Source organism: Aotus nancymaae, unplaced genomic scaffold, assembly GCF_030222135.1.
Source record: "Aotus nancymaae isolate 86718 unplaced genomic scaffold, 86718_ANA_hifiasm-v0.15.2.pri h1tg000193l, whole genome shotgun sequence".
Lineage (NCBI taxonomy): Eukaryota > Metazoa > Chordata > Mammalia > Primates > Aotidae > Aotus > Aotus nancymaae.
In genome coordinates, this window is record NW_026988608.1 from 1,007,038 (window position 1) to 1,024,553 (window position 17,516).

General features: G+C 54.9%; 1 protein-coding gene across 3 annotated transcripts in view; it reads right to left on the reverse strand.

Moving 5' to 3' along the window:
* INPP5A (inositol polyphosphate-5-phosphatase A) overlaps nucleotides 1-17,516 on the reverse strand; it is a 252,619-nt gene that overhangs the window by 192,309 nt on the left and 42,794 nt on the right. Inside the window, exon 1 of one of the 3 annotated variants that reach the window (XM_012477498.1) lies at nucleotides 3,021-3,089. The exons of the other annotated variants lie outside the window; for them this stretch is intronic. Coding sequence (XP_012332921.1) covers nucleotides 3,021-3,074 — 54 coding nt within the window. The 5' untranslated portion in view covers nucleotides 3,075-3,089. Of the gene's footprint in view, nucleotides 1-3,020; nucleotides 3,090-17,516 lie in introns of those variants that run through there. 3 annotated transcript variants of the gene reach the window in all.

Consider the following 17,516-nt stretch of genomic DNA (forward strand, 5'->3'; position numbering starts at 1 on the left):
ACACACACCGCAGTGTAGGTCAGGACGGCAGTGAACTACACACTCACCAACACACACCGCAGTGTAGGTCAGGACGGCAGTGAACTACACACTCACCAACACACAATGTAGGTCAGGACGGCAGTGAACTACACACTCACCAACGTACACACAATGTAGGTCAGGACGGCAGTGAACTACACGCTCAGCAACACACACACAATGTAGGTCAGGACGGCAGTGAACTACACACTCAGCAACACACACCACAGTGTAGGTCAGGACGGCAGTGAACTACACACTCACCAACACATACCACAGTGTAGGTCAGGACGGCAGTGAACTACACACTCACCAACACACACACAATGTAGGTCAGGACGGCAGTGAACTACACACTCAGCAACACACACTGCAGTGTATGTCAGGACGGCAGTGAACTACACACTCAGCAACACACACCACAGTGTAGATCAGGACGGCAGTGAACTACACACTCAGCAACACACACCACAATGTAGGTCAGGACGGCAGTGAACTACACACTCAGCAACACACACCGCAGTGTAGGTCAGGACGGCAGTGAACTACACACTCAGCAACACACACCACAATGTAGGGATGATTCACTGTTATTACACAGAGTGAGCAGGCGGACTATTCTATACCTACATGAGGACTCACTGTTATCACACGTAGGAAGCAGGTGGACTATTCTATGCGTACATGAGGATTCACTGTTATCACACAGAGTGAGCCGGTGGACTATTCTACTCATACGTGGATGATTCACTGTTAGGAATACCACTAATACAACGGATCATACCAACAGATCTAAAAAAAGTCAAATGATTATTGTTCCTGGCAAAGTTAACTAAAGAATTTCAGTTATGGTTGCAACATATAAGAGCTCTGAAAATTTCCAAAATTAGTGCAGACACCAAACCACTGATCCACGAAGCCCAGAGACTTCAAGCAGGATAAATGCCAAGCCATCTATACCTAGGCCTATCATATCCCAATTGTAGAAAATCACAGACATAGAAAATCTTGAAAGAAGCAAGAAATAAATACATCTTAGCTACAGAGGAACAAGGGCAAGAACGGAGGGAACCTGTCAGCGGAAACCACACCAGCAAGGAGAGCGTGGAATGAAAAACGCACCCTCCAACCACGTGTGCAGCAGTCATCCTTCACAAATGTCGGTGTGCCCTGTAAGTCATGTTTAAAAAGTTCTCCAGGGAGGAAAAATGATACAAGTCAAAATTCTGGATGTGCTGTAGGAAAGGAACAAAGATGGGGAAGGAATACATGAAGGTTAATTCTTTTTAAGATTACTGAAAAGTTCTTCAATTAAAGTCAATGACCATTTGTCAGAAAAGTGTAACGCAGGACTCCAGCAGGCCCGCAGGGCCCCCCACGCCCCGGCATTCCCACCCCGGGTAATCCTCACCCTCAGTGCAGGCGGGACCTATGAACCAGGGAAGGCGGCACTCCCACGCCTAGGCTATGAGGCAAAGGTGAAAGGGACTGGCCGAGTAAGGAAGCACCTTCTCCAGTAGGTCTGAAGTTAATCAAAAGGGGGCAAATCCTGGGTGGGTCTGGTCTTATCAATGAGGCACTTCTGGGTGAGTCTAAAGGTCTGAGGCCATAAGCTGAGGGCAGTCTCTCTCCCACGGGCTCTGGCGCAGCAAGAAGCCACGAGTCCTACAACCACAGGCTATGTGCAAAGAGAGGCTATCTGCAAAGTCCCTGCGGTGGTCTGAAAGCAGGCCCTGCCCAGCTGGGCCTCCAGACAACAACGCAGCCCCCAAGAACACACAACCTGACTGTAGCCGTGGATACCTGAGCAGAGGACCCAGCAGCTGAGCCCCGACGTCCACCCTACAGAAGCATGAAACGAGCTGGTGCTTGCTTTAAACCATGACGTCTGCGGTCACCTGTTATACAGCACAGTCACACGTGTGCCTCATACTATGACTATACGCATCTGTATCATAAAATAAAATAAACATTATTTAAAAAATTTATAGCCAGGCATGCTGGCTCATGCCTGTGATCCCAGCACTTTGGGAGGCCAAGGCGGGCAAATCACCTGAGATCAGGAGGGCGTGACCAGCCTGGCCAACATCGTGAGACCCCCATCTCTACTAAAATTAGCTGGGTGTGGTGTGCGCCTGGTAGTCTCAGCTACTCAGGAGGCTGAGGCACGAGAATTGCTTGAACCCGGGAGGCGGAGGTTGCAGTGAGCCGAGATCGCACCACTGCACTCCAGCCTGGGCCACAGAGCAAGACTCTGTCTCCAAAGAAAACCTATTTTTGCCCACTGAGATTTTGTTTTGGTATAATGTCTACAATAAGACTCCAATTTAAAACTTTACCCCAACAGTTAACAATCTTACAATGGACTGTTAAACCGTACGGATCAGCCTGTTCCTGACACTGCTCTGTGGTCAACCTGCCCCTCCCTCTCCAGAGAGCTCTTCAAACTTGGTATTTCCTTAACTTACTGTTTTTCTGGATTTTTTTCCGAATTGCATTCAGTAATTTGTGGATTTATATAATCCTTCAAAATTCCTCACTTACGGCACAGTTCCATGCCCCAGCCTTAGGAGCGGAGCGCCTCGTGTGTTCACTGTCATCACTTCTTGTTTAATAGCAACAATGCTGAGTCCCATGTGAGACGTGGATCAGAAACATCCCACCGCACACACACCGACACCTCTTCCCGGGCAAACCCGGCCATTCCCTGGGACGCAGCAAAGGTGCCCGTGACGCCCAGTGCCATTCACCCTCACATCCCGGGGAGGAGGGAGTGAGGTCCGAAAGGAAATGAGCGGAGCCACGGGGACGGGAACGGAGACCCGAGCTCCCTGCATCTGCCGACGACGCCACAGCACGCCCGGAAGAGCCGAGAAGCCAGGAGAAAATGCGACCGACAACCGGAGTCCAGGAAAGCAGGAGGCCGCGAAATGAGCACCCGGAATCACAGCCACCACAGACACAAAGGATCGCCAGGCAGAAGAGGAAGCTCCGCTTACGGCGCAGCAAGGGAAGCTGACGAATGACACTCTCAGCGAGAAGCTGTAGGACATTCCTTCAGGAAACGAACAAAAGCTGTGTGCCCGTGAAAAGACCCCTCTGGTTTCCAGAGAGCATGACTCAGCACCACCAAGCTGCCGGGCCTCTCCAAGGAGCGCAGAAATAGTCCTGGCCCTGTCCGATGGCCTCGAGCCACCCGCCCCGCCCAGCCCAGACGACACAAGGTGATTCGAAAGTTCATATGGAAAAACAAACTGTGACTCAAAACCCAAACACGATCTTTAAAAAGAGTAAGTCAACTATAACTTTTTGTAAACTTTGGCATGGCAAAATCAAAAGACAAATGTCAAAGCGGTTTGAAAATAATTGCAACATATATCACAGATAATTAATCTTAAAATTTGAAGAACTCTTAAAAGTCAAGGGAAAAATACAAAACACAAACTGATTCAAAAATGAGCAAAAGACCCACAGAGGAGTCACAGGAGAAGATCCCTGAACGTGGGTGACGCAGCCTTCCCCACCGAAGATCCCTGGATGACGTCATACACAGGAGGAGATGCCTCCTCCTGCTAAGCCGAGTGTGAGGTCACAGCCTTCCCTGTGACAGCAGCCTGGGCCTCCAGAGCTGGTGGCACGAGAAGCGCCCAAGCTCACCTTGGTAAAGTTCTTACCCAGAATCCCTAAGCGAAAACGATGGAGCAACCAACTACCTAACCTAAGCATGAACAGGACAACTAACCACGGAGCAAGGAGCAAGCCACTGCCACAGTGACCCACACGCAGGCTGCCACAGTGACCCACACGCGGGCTGCCCTCCAGACAAGTGGGACAGACGGTGACCCACACGTGGGCCGCCACAGTGACCTACACGCGGGCTGCCACAGTGACCCAAACGCGGGCTGCCCTCCAGACGAGTGGGACAGACGGTGACCCACACGTGGGCTGCCACAGTGACCCACATGCAGGCTGCCCTCCAGACGAGTGGGACAGACGGTGACCCACACGCGAGCCGCCACAGTGACCCACACGCGGGCTGCCCTCCAGACGAGTGGGACAGACGGTGACCCACACGCGAGCCGCCACAGTGACCCACACGCAGGCTGTCACAGTGACCCACACACAGGCTGCCACAGTGACCCACACGCAGGCTGCCACAGTGACCCAAACGTGGGCTGCCCTCCAGACGAGTGGGACAGATGGTGACCCACACGCGGGCTGCCACAGTGACCCACATGCAGGCTGCCCTCCAGACGAGTGGGACAGATGGTGACCCACACGTGGGCTGCCACAGTGACCCACACGCGGGCTGCCCTCCAGACGAGTGGGACAGACGGTGACCCACACGCGAGCCGCCACAGTGACCCACATGTGGGCTGCCACAGTGACCCACACGCGGGCTGCCCTCCAGACAAGTGGGACAGACTGTGACCCACACGCGGGCTGCCACAGTGACCCACACGCAGGCTGCCCTCCAGACAAGTGGGACAGATGGTGACCCACACGCGGGCTGCCACAGTGACCCACACGTGGGCTGCCCTCCAGACAAGTGGGACAGACGGTGACCCACACGCGGGCTGCCACAGTGACCCACACGTGGGCTGCCCTCCAGACAAGTGGGACAGACGGTGACCCACACGCGGGCTGCCACAGTGACCCACATGCAGGCTGCCCTCCAGACGAGTGGGACGGACGGTTTCAGCCACAGTGACCCACATGCGGGCTGCCCTCCAGACGAGTGGGACAGATGGTCTCAGATGGCAAGGTCAGAAAGACCAAAGCAGGGGGTCGAGATGAAAAGACTCGAACATTAGCGACCTCTAAATACAGCCCATGATCCCTGCACACATCCAGGAAGAGGGGACTCAGTGCCATCAAGGATGTCTAGATACAACAGGTTGAGGTGACGCTAGACGCTACGCTTGAGATCACTGCACCGAGGACCAACTGTGGCAGCGTGCGAGTGGCACGGGGGTCAGGACGTCCACGAACACAGGCCCCACCAGCGTCTCCACAAGCATCACAATGTCCATCCCTGCGTTCCAACCGCGTCTCCTCACACTTGTCCGCACCCCAGGAGGAGCCAGACACAGCCAGCCTGCCTTCCCGCCGTCCTGCCAGCAGTCAGCTGCCAGACACCAGCCACGCTCCGGTCATCATGGAGTCTCCCCACACAGGACGGCGTCACCATCGGGATGGAGGCCACACTCTTGACCCCCCCAGCAGGATGGCATCTGCCCACTGGAGTAGGCCCCGCCCTGTGTCCCTCACTGGCAGCAAATCTTGACCAATTATTTCCAGCCGACTTCTGCAAAGCCCAGATGCTGTACCTCTCAGCCACCTTTGAGCCTCCACTTCTAAGACCCCGTCCTTTTCCAGCAATGCTGATGATGTGAAACCATCCATGCAGGAGCCGTGGGTCCCGGCGAGGGGCTCCGAGGCCTGGCGTGGCGTTCCACATCGGCGCCCTCCCACCACGCCCTGCTCCGCCTGCTCTGTGAAACCTCCCTGTGCTGGCGCCAGGCATGGTCCTGGGTGGAGGCTGTGGGCTCCCTGGCATGCAATGACCTGCGTCACCCCCTAGACCCACAACACCCCCCTCTCTGTACCACTGGTCTGCACAGGGCAAGAGTGGAGAGCCAGGAGTGTCTCCTAAAGTCAGAAGCCACCTCTGGTCCACTCTCTGAAGGCCATGAGTCAACACCGTTTGGGAAGACAGGGCAGTGAGGCCATCCCTCTCCCACTCACTGGGCACTGGCTGGGACCTGGCTGGCAGGGAGCACACTGGGTGCTGAGGCGCATAGGACCAGCCAGCTGAGCCGTGGACACAGCGAGACACCGCTACAGGCAGGACGCTGGGTGCCAAGACCCACACGACCCGCGAGCTGAGCCGTGGACACCCACGAGAAACCTCTACAGGCAGGAGGCTTCCCAAATGGGACTCCGTCCCAACAGGAAGAAAACACGGGAAGCAGTGGAGGCTGTGGCCGGTGGGGCCAGCTGCCGCTCACCTCACAGTGGGGTCTGAAGAAGGATATGAGGGGCGAGTGCCTTGGCTCAGAGCACGGCCCCTGCAGGAGGCCCTGCAAAGGGACCCTCGGTGTCAGGAGCCCACATTCTGACCCATCCATGACCTTCCACAACCTCCACCCTCCCTTTGCCTCAAGGACCCACACAGCAAGTCCAGTGAGAAGCCACTCCCACGGCTGTCCTGGAGCCTGTGTGCGCACGTGGCCCTGCAGGGCATGGATGTCGCCTCTGAAACGACCCCAGCGTTCCCTCAGCAGGCAGGCACAGTGATGCTTAGCCAGAAGGACTAGCCGGCTTCAGAGACTGGGCAGGAACCCTACACATGGCACAGACGTGGATTTCAATCCACAAAAGCCAGGAGGCCTGGGGCGGCAGCCCCACACCCCGGACCACACCCCACACTCCAGGCAACAGTGACCACCACGTCCACATGCACCAGCACGCTGGACCACACCCCACACTCCAGGCAACAATGACCACCACGTCCACACACACCAGCATGCTGGACCACACCCCACACTCCAGGAAACAGTGACCACCATGTCCACACACACCAGCACGCTGGACCACACCCCACACTCCAGGAAACAGTGACCACCATGTCCACACACACCAGCACGCTGGACCACACCCCACACTCCAAGAAACAGTGACCACTGATGGTGACACACACCAGCACATCAACTCATTTCCTTCCAAAGACTTCCTTAAAACTTTCAAGTGCAAGTCATTTAAAAATAAAAGAAGCAGCGTGGGCGCCTTCACCCTGCAGACGCAGAGCAGGCCAGGGCCTCCTGGGGACCCAGGGTGGGCGCCACGCTGGGTGGCGGGAACACAGGGCCTCGCTGCGGATTCCTCAGGAAATCCTGCCCCGCGCCACTGGCTTATCCCTGGGAAAAGCATTTCCTTTCATGAGAAAAGTCCTCTTGTCCGCGCAGCCATAAATACACTGCAGCTAAAAATAGTGCTGTAAAAGGAAGTAACAATTGGGCCTTCCAGCAAAGGACGCCCGCGACTGTGTCCCGGCGGTGCGGAGGGTGGCCCGGGAGAAAGGCCCCGCCTGCGAGCTGCGTCTCCAAACTCAGTTTCTTCTGTCACAACAGTTTTCCTGTTAGCTGAACCTGACAGAGCAGCAGAACTAACCAGAAGACGGGGGCACAGAGGAGCAGACGCCTTCCCACGAAAGACAATGGAGAAACATCCTCCTCTTTCGTCAAATACGGAGACAAAATCAGCTTAAGTCTCTACACGTTATGGCAAACTTCTCCTAAAGATGCATGCTAGCAAACTTAATCCACTGGGGAAAAAAGGCTGGGTGAATTTTATAACAGGTATTTCCCCTACGAAGTATACTTAGAATATATTTAAATGATAGCTTATCACTAGAGAGGGCCAAATTCTACGAAACAACGTAAGTGTACTTGAAATCACAGCACGCAAAACGCAATGATCTACAAGCCTCGTTTCTGATCGGAATCCCCTGGCTAGATCCCGAGCACGGAGCAGCATGGAAATTCCACCCGGTCCCCGCATGGCAGCATCTCCGGTCACCGGGACCCTGCGGATGGGGGCTCCCTCCAGCATGGCTGCATCCTTTCCCCATCATGATTTCTACCCTCAAATCACACAGGCCACACCAGGATCCCTGCCAGCCCTGCAGAGCACACCATGGGCCGTGCTGGCCGCAGCAGAAGGGGGCTGGACCGCCCAACTGCTCCTCACCCAGACCCCCCGCTACCCCTGAGACGACCTGCCAGCCCCTCCCGCCCCATCGCAGCCCTCACGGGGACTGGCCCAAGTAGCCCTGGGTCCATCTGTCTGCCTTTCAAGTTCTATGAACGTTGTTGACTGCTGGCTCTCTTCACACTGGCTCTTGTCTTGTTTTTTTAAATGTGTTTGTAAAATTTTTTTTAACTGAAAAACTAAAGTCATAGCACACTCCACGGCTCAGCTGTGACTGAAACACACACAGTCCTAGTGACACTAATCGTGGTGACCACGGAGTAAGGGTGGCAGGGGAGGGCCACGCAGGGGACAGGGTATGGTGACATGGATGTGCAGAAACCAACAGGTGATGAAAAGCTCACTGCAACTCCGACTCACTACTAACGAACACACGGTGGCCCGCAGAGAACCACGGCCTCGCCGCATGGCACCGCCTTCTGCCACGCACGCATGTTTCTTTCTCTGTTCAACTGCTTTTCCAGTTATCATACTCGTTTCAGAAATCTGGGGAAATTCAGCAGGAGGGAAGCACAGGAGAGAGCTGAACTCAGTGGCAATGCCACCACCGTGAGGCTCGGGTGCGCATCCCCGTAACCAGCCATTTCACTCCAGATTCCAGTGACCTTGCAGGAACCTGCCGCCCCCAGCCACCCTTCCAGGCCACCCACGGTGGCCTCCAGTCCCCCGTGCTAAGTGACGCCGCCAGATGCTCCGCAGCACCAGTCACACAGCTGACCGCGTCCGACAGAGGAAGTCAAGCGGGTTTCTGGGGACTGGTGTGTGATGCCCCCGCTTCCACCAGCCGTGTGGCATTGTTTGGGGAATGGTGACAAGTGTGCCACAGAGTTGTGGGCCCCTCAAGAGGCTGCCCTGCCCGGGGTCCCCAGAGCCCCCTGCTCTCCTCACAAGAAACCAAACGTGTACCCAGTGCCCCTCCTGGAGAGTGCCTGCTTCTGTTCTGCCGCTGACAAAACCCAGCTGTGGTAACAGAGTTGGAGACAGGGAAGACGCAGAGACGGCCCGAAGTCTCCTTCTGCTGCCAGAGGGCCACGTCTGATGGCCCAGGAGGGTGGGCACCCCAGAAGCACAGGGCGTGGCCAGCCCCAGCTGCACGAGGCCAGCCTCTGCACAGGTCTCCAGAGGCACATCCGTTCCCCTTTGCAAAGGGCAGCTGTGTCCCTGGCCCACGGAGAGGAGGGCCGGCCGGGTCTCAGGGACAAGTGGCGAGGTCAGGGAGGCCTGCAGTTCCAAGGAGGTGAGGCCGCTTCACGGCGACCCAGAGGGAAGCCCTGACAGCACCTCAGGGTAGGGTCCGCGCATGGACAGAGGCTGCAGCTACCCAGGAACCAGCAGTGGGCACCCGGAGGGATGGTCTACCAGCAGGGCAGCCACCGACGACACGCATCTGTGGGGAGCCCTGCACAGAAAATGAAATAAGCCAGGAGCTCAACCCGAAGCAGAGGATGTGCAGAAAGAATGAACTGCAAGAAAAGGACAAAGAGAGGGTGGTTTCTGAGGCTCCATGGGACCTGGGAATCCAGGCGCGCGCCACTGCTCCCGGGTTTGCCCTGTGGTGGAGCTTCCGGACCAGCATACGGGCATCCTGCCGACCTGGGGGGACACACCCCACGACCCCCAGCGGAGGCCTTAAACGGCGGCTAGCGCCAAACCCCATGCACACTACGGTTTCCATATGCACATGCACACCCACAATAAAGTTTAACATTAGGCACAGTTAAGAGATAAACAGTAACTGATAACCAAATAGAGCAATTAGGATCATACACAGCAAAAGATGGTACGTGAACGTGCTCGTGCTCTCTCCACAGAGCTCACTGCACCATGCTCACCTATTCTCTTTCTTTTTTTTTTCTTTTGAGGCAGAATTTTCCTCTGTCACCCAGGCTGGAGTGCAGTGGCACAATCTCAGCCCACTGCAACCTCCACCTCCCGGGTTCAAGCAATTCTCCTGCCTCAGCCTCCCTAGTAGCTGGGATTACAGGCACACGCCACCATGCCGGGCTGATTTTTGTATTTTTAGTAGAGACGGGGTTTCACCATGTGGGCCAGGCTGGTCTTGAACTCCTGACCTCGTGATCCATCCACCTCAGTCTCCCAAAGTGCTGGGATTACAGGCATGAACCACCTCACCCAGTCAAAACACAACTTTCTAGAGGCCTCTGCAGGTCTGATCAAACGAGTGCCTCGGAGACAACTTCTCTATCACCAAGAAAGCAGAAAAATCCCAGCACTGTGGGAGGCTTGAGGCCAAGAAAGACCAGCCTTGACAACACAGTGAAACCCCCATCTCTACAAAAAATTACACGCTTAGCCAGGCATGTGCCTGCAGTCCCATCTACTTGGGAGGCTGAGGCAGGCTGACCCCTTGAGCCTTGGAGGTGGAGGCAGGGAACTCTGAGCAGGCCACTGCACCCTCGCCTGGGCCACACAGGGAGACCCTGTCTCAAAATTAAATAAACACAAAAAACAGACAATTTTAAAAATTCACATTTCTTTTTAGTTCTTAGATTAGCAAAACTAATAAACCAGTAGGGAGAATGATCCAGAATAAAAGACACAAATTACCACTATCAGGAATCAGAGGGGTTATCACTATAGACATTAAAAGAATAATATGAGAATACATGAACATTCTATCAACAAATTTGATAATTTACATGAAGCAGACTGATAATTCCTTTAATTTTTCAGTTTATGTTTTCCTCAGCAAATAATTTTAAAAATATAGTTATTCCTTAAAAAATAAAACTTGGCACATAATAAGACAGAAAACTTGTATCTATTAAAGAAATTTGGCTCGTATCAAAAACCTTCCCACAAAAAAAAAGGCACAGACGGTTTCATTGGTGAATCCCAGTAAACACCTGAGGAAGAAACAGCATCAAAGACAGACGCTCTCTCCAAACACAGAGCAGGGATGACACTTGGCTTCCATGTGGTTAGCGGTTAATCTCTGAAGCCAGCACAACTCCAACACCAAAACCCCGCAGAGGCATCACAGAGGCAAGGCCAAGAAACCACATCACAGAGCAACGGCTCTCACCAATGTGTACACGAAGCAAAGGCAGAAACACTGTTTTTTAATTTATTTTTTTGGGGGGACACAGTCTTGCTCTGTCACCCAGGCTGGAGGGCAGTGGTGCAGTCACAGCCCACCGCAGCCTCCACCTCCTGTGCCCCAGCAATCCTCCCACCTCAGCCTCTGCAGTAGCTGAGACTACAGGTGCACACCACGGCACCCAGCTGATTTTTGTAATTTTTTGTAGAAATGGGGTTTTACCATGTTGCCCAGGCTGGTCTTAAACTCCTGGGCTCAAGCTATCCGCCCACCTTGGCCTCCCAACGTGCTGGGATTAAAGCCATAAACTACTACACCCAGCCCAAAATTTAAAGGAGAATGACATGGCCAAGTAGGGTTAGCCCAGAAATGCTAGTTTGCTTTAACTAAACATCAGTGCAATTTACCAAGTTAGCAAGACAAAGGAGGGAGACTATGGAATCATTTCAGCACACGCAGAAAAAGCATCTGACCACATTCAACAGTCTTCTACAGCAAAAATTCTCAGCAAAGTACGAACTAGAAGGAAGCGTCCTTCCTTTGATAAAGGACATTTTTTTAAAAAGGAACAACAAAAACAGATCCTCCAGATACTCGCCTCCTTACCGGTGAACCACTCAGTGCTTTCCTCCAAAGGAAGGGCACAGCGAAGGCCCAGCTCCCCAGGCTGACTCACACCACGTCAAAGGTCCTGACCGGCCCAGCGAGGCAGAGAAGGAAAGGAGTGGCCTCAAGCCTGGAGAAAAAGGCGCACACGTGGCTCTGCCTGCAAATTCCAACTGCTGACGGCCGTCACCCACAACTCCACAGAAGCGAGTTGAGAGGGGCCACGGGATACAAGATTAACACATAACCCCACATCTGTACCTCCGCTCACTAAGAGTAAACAACTGGAAAGCTACATGTTTAAAAATGCCATTTATAATAACATTAAAAAGTACAAACTACGTAAGAATTTATTTACAAAAGACACAAAACAACTACACTGAAAATCACAAAACGCTGCCGAGAGAAATTAAAGACAAGCTTAGTAAACGAAGGATAACCACCTTCGTAAACTGCAAGTCCCCGTAGTGAAGACGTCACCCCTCTCCCGTCATGCTGATCTGCAGATTCCACTCAGTACCAGCCCTAAGCTCAGCAGGCATTTTGCAGAAATTGACAAGATGCTCTAACATCTCTGTGGAAATGCAACAGGCCTGGAATATCCAAAGCAGCCTCTATACGAACTGAGTTAGGGACGTCTGCTGACTCCAAGACTTCCTCTAATGCCACCACAACCGAGGCAGGCGGCGCCGGAATAAACTTCAACAGACCAGCGGAGCCGAACAGCCAATCCAGAAATAAGACACACTTGCACTCCGATTGTCAACAGAAGTCCCAAAGCAATCCAATGGGAAAAACGAATTTTCATGCCTATAAACCCAGCACTTTGGGAGTTCAAGGTGGGAGGACTGCTTGAGCCCAAGAGTTTGAGACCAGCCTGGGAAAGACGGCAAGACCCCATCTCCGCAAAAAGTATTTTAAAAATTAGCTGGGTGTGGTGGTGCATGCCTGTAGTCCCAGCTACTCAGGAGCCTAAGGTGGGAGGAGCCCGGGAGGCCAAGGGTGCGGTGAGCCACGTCGCCACTGTACTTCAGCCTGAGTGACAGGGCAAGACCCTGTCTCTTCAAAAAAGAAAAAAAGTTATCAACAAACAGTGGTGAAACAGCTGGATTCCATATGAACAATAATAAACTTCAACCACTATCTTACATCATACATAAAAATTAACTTGTGATAAGTCAAAAACCTAAATGTAACCAGTAAAACCACACAGCTTCAAGGAAGACAAAAGAGAAGAAGGTCTTCATGACGTGGCAGGGAACACAGATCTCTCAGGCCTCAGAAAACAAGAGCCATAAAGAATCGTAACTAAAAACTGCTGATCATGGAAACTGCCACTGGGAAATTGAACAGGCAAGCCACAGACTAGGGGGACGTATTCACAAAACACACATCCCACAAAGGACTGCAGAATACATAAAGGCCTCCTGCAACTCCACAACAAAAACAAACAACTCAGAAAAAAACGGGCCAAAGGGGATGACAATTCGACGTGAGACTCGGGAGGGGCCAGCAGACTTTCTTCTCCCGCTTAACAGAACCCGCTGCAACTTGCCAAAAATTTCTTCTCTCAAGGCCCCCGGATACAGCCCCTGGAATCTTCTGGGCAGATTATTCAAAGAAAACTCAGCCCTGGGAGCTGCCAGCAAAGCCCCCGCCAGCAGTGGGAGGAAGGTGAGCCACAGGGGGTTGCAGACCCCACTCCAGTATCAGGAGTGGACCAGCCTGGGCAAGATGGCAAGACCCCATCTCTATAAATATATTTTGAAAAAACAGGCCAGGAGTGGTGGCTGAGCTTCAGTTTTGCTAAAGGGGAGCATCAAGAACCGGGCGCCGCAAAGAGGCAGGTGAACGACAAAGCAGGGGTCAGATGAAAACGGACCCTGTGAAATAAACACCTGCTCAATCTTCCTGGATCTTCTTCTCCTTCACCCTGTCAATCTCCACAGCAGGCCAGCCCTGGGCAGCACCGGAGTACCATCTCCCAGCCTCACCAAGGCCCCCACCTATGGCATGGGGACAGGACGGGACAGCTGGGGACACAGGACACCTACAGCACGGGGACACGGGAGGACGGGTGGGGACACATGACACCTACAGCACGGGGACAGGACAGGATGGGTGGGGACACAGGACACCTACAGCACGGGGACAGGGTGGGATGGGGACACAGGCCCCACTACTGTGGGGCAAGGCTGGAGCCAGGCCCAGAAGCACCTCTGGACACAGTCGGAGCTCCCTGGAGAATGAAGCTCACCCTTCTAGTGTCCCTGGCCCATGGCAAGCACCCGCCCAGTTCATCCTCACACATCCAGGCCATCGGGATGCCTGGAGCCTACTCCTTGGCTGGGGTCCCCTCTCCGCCCCTTCCCTGCCCTGCACAATTCCACATCCACATAGATGCAGCTGCTGTCACCACAGTGCCAGGGCAGGGAGCTCAAAAGGAGGAAAATGGAGCTCATGCCCTCACTTCCCACAGGTGCTCCTCACTCAGGGACACGGCGGCCGCCCACAGCTGCAGCCCCCGACACCAGAAGCCCCACTCGCCACCCGCCCCACACTCCCCTCCATCACCCACTGGCCCACGGGCTCCATCTCCACCCTCCCCCACACTCTCCTTCCCCTCCCCTCCACTAGCCCAGCTTGGAGCCCCCCAAGGGACATGGCTCTGTATCCCTGCCACTCAGAAACCCAGCTCATTTCACAGTGACCTGCACGCACCAGTCTGGAGCCTCACAAACGGGCACCTGGCCTGTTCCTACACCACCGAGACCAGCCCAACCATACAGATGTGGAAACCGAGGCATAAGAGGAAGAGCAGCTTGCCCAAGCCCGATGAGAGACACTTCCAGCACTCAAAGCCAGAGCGTACCCCGCACCAGGGCAGGCAGTCAGGCTGAGCACATCTGCGGTGCCCGCCACCCTCCACAAGGCCACAGCTGCAGCCCCTCCACTGACAGCCACTCCAGCCATTTGTCAAAACTCCGAAAATGTATTCTTGTGATTTATACATTTCACTGTACATGCTGTTCCCTGGGGCTCCCTCAGCCTGGCCCGCCCCACCGTCGGGAGCCTCCTCTCCTCTCCTGGAGCCTAGCCCCAGCCCCGCACAGTCTCCTGGGCATCTTGCCCTAACAGAGCCACTCCAGCCAAGGTCTTGCTCACCTCCACCTGCCGGGGGACTGGCGCGGGGTGGCACGCAGCGTGGGCACTGGATGCCGGCCGAGGTGCTCCGCATGCACCCAGCAGAGAGAACCAGGGTCTCTGATAAGGCTCTGGTTTGCGCTACGTGGACCATCATAAGCAGTTAAAGGGCACCACAGGGCCACGGGGGTGGAGGTGGACGGCTAGACCCTCGGACCTCCCGAGCCCAGGTTTATACACCGCTGAACTAAAACCAGACACAAAAAAGGGGAGGGCCCATTTTCATCGCTGTCAAATCAAAGTGCTGCAACGCTTTCTGTAACAGCACCATCACCTCCCAAGGGTTAAAGGACTTCCTCCAACATGTTAATTTAAGAATCTGGTTTACTTCATCCAATGCAAGTTCAACATTGAGCGTAATCTCAAAACAAATTTTGAGTGAGGCCAAATTGCTGACATTTAGCAAACACACCCACAACTAAAATAACCCAAGAAATACCAGCGTCAGAGCTGTTCAGCCCCTGGCCTCTTAAAGCGCCCCCAAATGGCACAGCTAAACCCCTCAAGGACAGGAAGCCACACTCCCCTCTCAACCCAGGAGTCTGATGACTTCCAAGTAACTGACATGGCTGGAAGCAAGATCAGGGCCCACAAGCGAGAGAGGCTGCTGTCCAGCCACCGGGAGAGCCTGGACCCAGCGACCAGAAGGCCACGAACCACCCCTGCCCACAACACCCGACACCCCCCCGAGACCAACATGCCGACAGCTGCCCCTTCCCACCTCATCCATCTCCTCAGGGCCCCTCCTGTCCTTCCTTTGGATTTTGACTGAATGTCACCTCCAAGAGCTGCCACTTCCCACGGTGGGGTCAGGCCCCTCATGGCCACGCAAACGTGAGCCTCCAGAGAGCAGGGGCCCGCAGTTTTTACGTGCCGTCCCGTTCCCTGGCTGGGGCCAGGCATGCGCAGCCCAAGATAAACATGCATGAACAAAAATCACAGACACAGAAACACTGCCTGTGGGATGCCAGGTACGTCCCCGCCCCCAACCCCACATCTCCCATGCCAGGCACCCACCACCTTCTGACCCCATCTCCTGTGTAAACTTCACTCAGATGCCAAGTAGAATATACAGACCAGCTTGGAGGATGATCAGAGTCCTGTCCTGAAATGCTTCGGAGCAGACACGATGACGTCAAACAGACCTCGATTCACTGCAGAGGGGCCACCCGCCTGCACGCGGGGCACCATGGCCCAGGTTTGCCTTCTGGCTTCTCTCCAGGTGCAGCGGCCCGCCTGGGGGTACCCCTGCCCCCCTCCTCCCGGCCCCTTCATTCTGCTGAGACTCAGCCAAAACCCCTCCCCGACAGCCCTCCCACCCTCCAGAGGTCCCTCCAAGTACTCTGGAGCCAGCACAAGCCTTCTCCCATGGGTCCAGGCGCCACAGACACATTCAAACTGTGGCACTCAGCCCACCACTGGGCTCAAGGCAACACAGCAGGTGGGAGCCGTGTTCTGGGAACAGGGCAGACATCAGCAGAGCACGTCCTGGTGGCCCTCGTCAGTCTTCACTCTGAAACTCGGGTTCTGGGGTGTGACTCTGGGTGGGACCCTCGGTTCCGCACCCCAGCTGGGGACTCTCCAAGAGCCTGTGGTTGGTCAGCACAGGCAAGACGCCGGGTGCATCACAGATCTGCTTAATCCAGAAGGTAAAATGAGGTGACGACCATTTATTCTGGAAGGCAAACACTCAATGCTTAAGACTAACATATGCGCGTTTGCGTTCCAAGGTAATCTAGAATATTCTTATTTACATCCTGTTAGCTGGTTGACAGAAAGCTGATTAATGAAGTCATGTGCAGCTTAGGCCCCCAGAGAGGGTGGATGCAGGGTGGGGTGCAGACTGGGGACAGCGGCAGGGGCAGGGGACCCCCTCCCAGCCGCGAGGCCTCAGGGAGCCGCCACAGCTCACGGCCCAAGGCCAGATTCTGTCCGTCTTTCCATCCAGGGCCAGGGCTGTGGCAAGAAGCCACTAGAACCGACAGCCCCACACCTGAAAGGAAAACCCACTCAGGGGCGCCGCCCAGCACCGTGTCCCAGGCCGCACTCTCCTCTCCCTGCACGCAGGAGCCCCGGGAAGCAGAGAGAAGTGCTGTCCTGGGGGCAGGAGGGAGACACCAGCACCTCCCACCTCTGGCAAGAGGGCCGGAGAGAGCCAGAGCCACAGCCCCCGACCACGGCTCCCTCAGCCGGCCTCAAACAGGAGCCTGACCTGCGCAGGGAGGGCCGGGGGCTGGGCCGTGGTCTGAGGCTCAGCACGCACGCTGGCAGAGAAGGGCAGAGTCGGCCACCAAGGACCACAGCAGCCCAGCGGGCGGTCGCGGGTCGGGTGGCATCTGTGGTGGGGGATATGGGCAGGGGGAAGTGGTGAAATCACTTTCCCAGAAAGTGCTCATGGTTCCAGAGGAGAGGAGAGCCTCAAGCTCCACAGTCCACAAGAGCCACGCCAACGATGGCGTCAGGCAGGCCCTTCTGCAGCGTGTGAGAAGCGAACACTCATAAAGACGACAGCCGCAGAGCGGAGCAGGCCGTCACCAGCGCGCTGGCCACACACACCACGCGGGACCCACGGCCAGAGGGACACAGGCAGCCGGGGAAAGGCCGGCCCGAGAGCCGGGAGCTGAAGCGTCGGGGCTCCTCGGCTAAGTCGGTGCAGGATTCCTCCTCGCCAAGATGAACACTGCTTACTGATTTCAAATAAACGCACCTCTACGGGGAAGCAAGAAATAAACCGCTCCCGCTTGCGGTGTGGTTGGGGAGGTGGGACGGTGCTCATCGCTTTCCCCTTTTTACCAGTTTCCAAACGATTGTGCGTGTGGTTAGATCCGTTTGGTTACTAATTTTATGAGGT